This window comes from Vigna radiata, chromosome 5 (genome assembly GCF_000741045.1).
Source record: "Vigna radiata var. radiata cultivar VC1973A chromosome 5, Vradiata_ver6, whole genome shotgun sequence".
NCBI classification, from domain to species: Eukaryota; Viridiplantae; Streptophyta; class Magnoliopsida; order Fabales; family Fabaceae; genus Vigna; species Vigna radiata.
In genome coordinates, this window is record NC_028355.1 from 4,563,647 (window position 1) to 4,568,919 (window position 5,273).

Consider the following 5,273-nt stretch of genomic DNA (forward strand, 5'->3'; position numbering starts at 1 on the left):
CAACGTAAGGTGGAAAAGAAGACAATATTATTACATACTCATTCCATGATTCAGAAACATCCACTAAAGGAAAAACAAATCAACGAATCAACGTACGTATTACATCAAAATATATTTCTCATCATTCTAAATATGTTTTCATTCAATAATTATCGACTTCAACTAATCTTCTTTCCATTTGTGTGATTCTAATATTATATAAGATTAAAAATCTAAATATTGAATAAAAATGAGAAAATTGAATATATTATAAATATGACGACGTATAAATTTATTGTTTTAAGATTTTTAGATGATTATGGTATCTGATGAATGAATGATTTGTCCCTATCATTTTATCTAATCCAACGACCACCTATTATCTAGCTTCTAGCTTTTGGAATATGTAGCATTACTCTTTGAACTAATTTATGTTGTTAGAACCTTAAATGCAGAAAGCTGTGTCATCCAGATATTGTGAAGTCTTGGAGGGTGCTTGAACTAACCTGGATATTTTACACCACGCTTTGCTCCGGTCATTGACCGAGCCATTTAATCTCCCAACCTAAAGACTCCGATAAATGAGGTGTTTTCCCTTTCAACTGGATGAGAAGCTGATGCAGAGGTCATGAGATCTAGGCTTCCAGCCACAGCTTGACATACGCCATCTAGGTTCTTCAATATCTGACCTGAGTTACACAACTGTGTATTGTGTAACTCAGCGTATTGATAAAATCACCCTAATAAAAGGCAACTAGCACCTTGGTTTTAAGTAACATCAAACAATGTAGACTTCGAGAACCAATCCATACAAGCATCCAAGTCAATCAAATCTTCCAAATCCTCTAGATACGCCGTTGGATTTTATTATTGTATGAAGAAAAACACTTCACATTCCTCGATCACTGGAATAAAAACTTAATCACAAAGCACATCTTGCCTCCACAACAAAGAGATGAAACTCCAGAATTTGAAATATGATGCTGGTGGATGAATAGGTTGGGAAAATGACCATTGCCAACTTGTACGATATACTTTTGTGTATTGAAATTTTGGTTGGAAATTGATGCATAAGGGACAAGGCTGCAGGTGACCAGTAATTGAGTCTTGAGCTAGCAGCTCAACTTTGCATTTAGCAAAATGTATGAGCAAGTATCAAGCAAAATATGGCTTGATAATTTGATTAGAGCACTTTAAAGAGTGTTCCAAAAAGACCAGTGATCATGGCAGAGATGGGTTCAAGAAATCCCTTCTTCAATCATCTTCTCTCTCAAGTTAGAGGCTTCATTAAGGTCCCCAATCCTAAGGTAACCACTGATTAGTATATTATAGGTAACGACATTTGGAACTAAGCCCTTTTGAGGAAGTTTACGGAAAAGTCTCTGTGCTCGTTCCATATTTCCCAATTTGCATAACCCATTTATTAAAGCATTATATGTAGTGATATTTGGAATAAGACCTCTCTCCAGCATCTCATTCCTTAAGTTGAAAGCACCATCTACATCACCAGCAGCTGAACAGGCATGAATTAAGGCACCATATGTGAAATTATCTGGAAGAAAACCTCTAGATAACAAAATTGACAGAACACTTCTTGCTTCATCAATCTTCCCAGATTTGCCAAGACCATAGATAGCTATGTTGTACACAATATTGCTACGAAGAGAATTACATATAGCAATTTTATCAAGAGAATCAGCAATTCTTTGAGCTTCTAGACCTGTGGAATCATTCTTAACAGACTTATCAGAACATTTATGAACCGTAAGAAGATCAAAATCCACCATCTTGCTTAGGATCACAGTTGCTTCATTGATTCTGTCATTCTTATAAAGACTGCTGACTATTTTGCTACATATCACAAAATTAGGAGAGAACCCTCTTTCGATCATCTCAAAATATAAATTAAAAGCTTTATCCAGCTTCCCTTCATTGCACCAACCGTAAATAAGGGTACCATAGGTAACAGTATCTGGTGATAGTCCTCTCGTCCGTAACTCAACTAGAAGATCAGCAACATCACTTGACTTCCTAGACTTGAATAGTCCATAAATAAGGGAATTGTACATTTCAATGGATGGAGAAATTGTTTGTCTTTCCATCATATCTTTGATTCTAAAAGCTTCGATAACACTACCAGTTTTACAATATCCATCACTCAATGTCCTATATGTTATTTCATCAGGCGAGCATCCAAGTTCCTTCATCCTATCAAAAACAACCTTTGCATCCGCCACTTTCCCCATCTTACAAAGCCCACCGATCATTGTATTGAATGCAACAGTGCTATTAGTAAAACCCCGACCCAAAATCTCTTTCCAAAGCTTCATAGCCCCATCAGAATCTCCCATTTTGAAAAAACAATCGAGCAGAGTACAGCAGCTGACTTCATTCGGCACCACATCTCGTTCCACCATCGAGCGCCAAAGGCTCAAAGCATCGTCGTAAGACCCCACATCAACCAACCCTTTGAGAACCGTATTATAGGTCACAACCGAAGGATCAATTCCCTCCCTTAACATCTCCTCACAAAGCATCAAAGCCTCACTCATTCTCCCTTCCCTGCAGTACCCATCCAACAGAGTATTATAACTATAACAATCCGGTTTCACATTCCAATCCAACATTCCCCTAAACACCTCTTCGGCCTTTCTTATCCGACCCTGCTTACAGTAGCCATTAACCAACGCATTACAAACAAACACATTCACCTTCAACCCCACCCTTGCCATCTCATCTCGAATCCTAACCGCATCATCCATCTTCCCCACCTGACAATACCCATTCACCAGCACACCATACACGCGATCATCCAAAAAAATCACCTCATCCTCCTCCATTCTCCGAAGCAACCTCTCGGCCTCATCCACCCTTCCCTGCCTGCAGTAACCTTTCATCAACAAAGTCCAAGTGACCACATTTCTCTCCACCCCTTTCCTAGACATTAAATCCAGCACCCTCTCAGCTTCTCCCACATCACCCTTACAAGCATACCCTCCAACCAAAGCATTGTACACAATAACATTAACCCCATCCCCACCATCTTCTCCACAAACCTCTCAGCGCAATCCACATTCCCTTCCCGACAATGCGCGTTCACAACAATACTAATCNTGAAAACGTCAGGCACAATCCCCATTTTCAAAACCTGCTCAAAAACAGTCAGCGCCTGGCCTACTTCACCGGCACGTACCAGCCTAGCGAGCAGGCAATTGCAGGACCTGAGGCAGGGGATCCTGCCGAGCCTGTTCATTTCGTCGAACACGTTGAGTGCGTGGCGCGTCATGCCACGTTCAGCGAACGCCTTGAGAAGCATGTCAAAAACGGTGGGGGAAAAGCCAAATTCCTTGTAAACGGAAACGACCTCGCGACAGACGGCGAAGGCACGGAAGTTGTTGGTGCAGTGAAGGGAGAGGAGTTGGTGGAGGAGGGAGCGGGCTTCGGAGAAAAGTTTGGCGCGGGCGAGAATGTGGAGGAGGAGGCAGAAGGAGGTGGCGTGGGGACGGTAGTGGGACTGTTGGGAGGCGAGTTGGAAGAATGCGAGGGCGGCGGCGGGGTGAAGGCGGAGGCGGCGTAGGAGGGCATCGGTGAGGGGGTCTGAGAAGGGGAAGCGGAGGCCGTTGAGGGAGGCAGGGCGGCGGAGGAGGAGGAGGCGGGAAATTCGGTCGAGGAGGTCGGGGGAGGGAGGTTTGGAATTGGAATTGGAATGTTGAGGAAAGTTCTGGAGAAGGAATGAAGAGATATGGAATGTTCTATGTGAGGGGAAGGAAAGGAAAAAGGGTTTGCGGCGGAGAGGGAACATTTGAGTGGCGGCGACTTCCACGAAGGCATGAGTTGCTAATGTCGGACGTTAAATTGGTGATCTGTTCTTGTTGGGTGTTTGGTAGTTGAGGGAGAAGGGTGAAGGAAGAGAGGCTAGATGTGAAGGTTCAGTAAAGAGGTGAACGGTGATGATTGGTTGGAGGGAAGAAGAAGCGCCGCCGCCGCCACGACGACCACCACCACTGAACAGGAAAATATAGCATAGACTTGTTTGTTGCAGAGTGGGGCGAGAGGGTAGGCGAAAGATTTTCAAATTTAAACCAACAAAAATTTATAATACATATTTGAGAAAAAAATATTTGTGATATTTTTCCAAGACATTTTGAAATTTTTATAAATATTAAATTTATTATTTTATTAAATATGTAGTTTTATTGCTAAATATTTTTTAAATTATAAGCCTCTAATAGTAAATAGATTACCGTGGTAACAAGCATTGTTGGTAGAATCAGAGGAGAAAATTGCAGGGAATGCCACGTTTCACCTTAAAATCATTTAACACGTCATCTCACCTTAAGTGTGCAGAATTTTAACTCTGTTAATGAAATTTAACAAGAAGAGTTCAATTGCTTTAAATTAGCAGTTATAAGAATCTAATTGGGTAAGCGGATCAAATTAGAAAAACCCAACAAAAATAAGAACAATTAAAGGGTTTAAACCTATTAATATATAGTTAGGGACATTTTGGTAATCTTTCATTTCTACCAATTAAATTAATTTTTTTAATCTATCACATCAATCAAATCCTACACTAATTCTCACAACTTTACCCTCAAATTCACTCTCAATTACCCATAAATCCACTAAAAAAAATAACAAAAATATTACTCTCAAATCGATTCAAATCATCTCTCTCAAATCATCTTTCACAAATCTTACCAAAATAACACAGCCTATGTCTTAATGTTGTTACCTTTTAATAATGTTATTTTGTTCTATAGATGAATAATTGTTTGAATTAAAAGAAAACACATTTTTAGAAACTTTATTTCATTATTTGATATGATGCATTTAATATTTTTCTGAAATTCATTTTTATATGACTCTAGTCTTGTATTTAAGTCTCATCAGAGTGAAACAAGTATGGTCATCAATTATCATTAAAAAATATATATAAATCCATTCAAAGAAGGATTAGAACAAAGACTCCAAATATGAGCATGAATGAGATAAAAAAAAGGTAGTTCAACATAAGAATCACTGATAGGAAAAGAAAGTTTATTTTGTTTAATAGTAGGACAAATATTACAGACGGATTCTGTGCTAAGGAAATTGTTTCTTTATAATATTAAATCTTTCAGTGGGCAAGTGACCTAGTATGCCAAATATCAATATTTTGACTCTCATATGAAGTGTTAACAAAAGTTAACATAGTGAGAATGAGTAGCATATTCATAAATCTCAACAAAGTTAAGGAACTATAATGTTTTTTCTAGATTAGTGTAACATCTCAATTATATCTCAATTACACA

At 39.0% G+C, this 5,273-nt stretch overlaps 1 protein-coding gene across 1 annotated transcript; it reads right to left on the bottom strand.

The window, feature by feature from the left end:
• Positions 1 to 811: 811 nt before the first annotated feature.
• Positions 812 to 4,040, bottom strand: LOC106760767 (putative pentatricopeptide repeat-containing protein At1g19290). The gene is given in 2 exon segments (XM_014644193.2): positions 812 to 2,933; positions 2,936 to 4,040. Coding segments are annotated over 2 exon segments (2,562 nt in total). The 5' UTR covers positions 3,782 to 4,040; the 3' UTR covers positions 812 to 1,217.
• Positions 4,041 to 5,273: the final 1,233 nt, after the last annotated feature.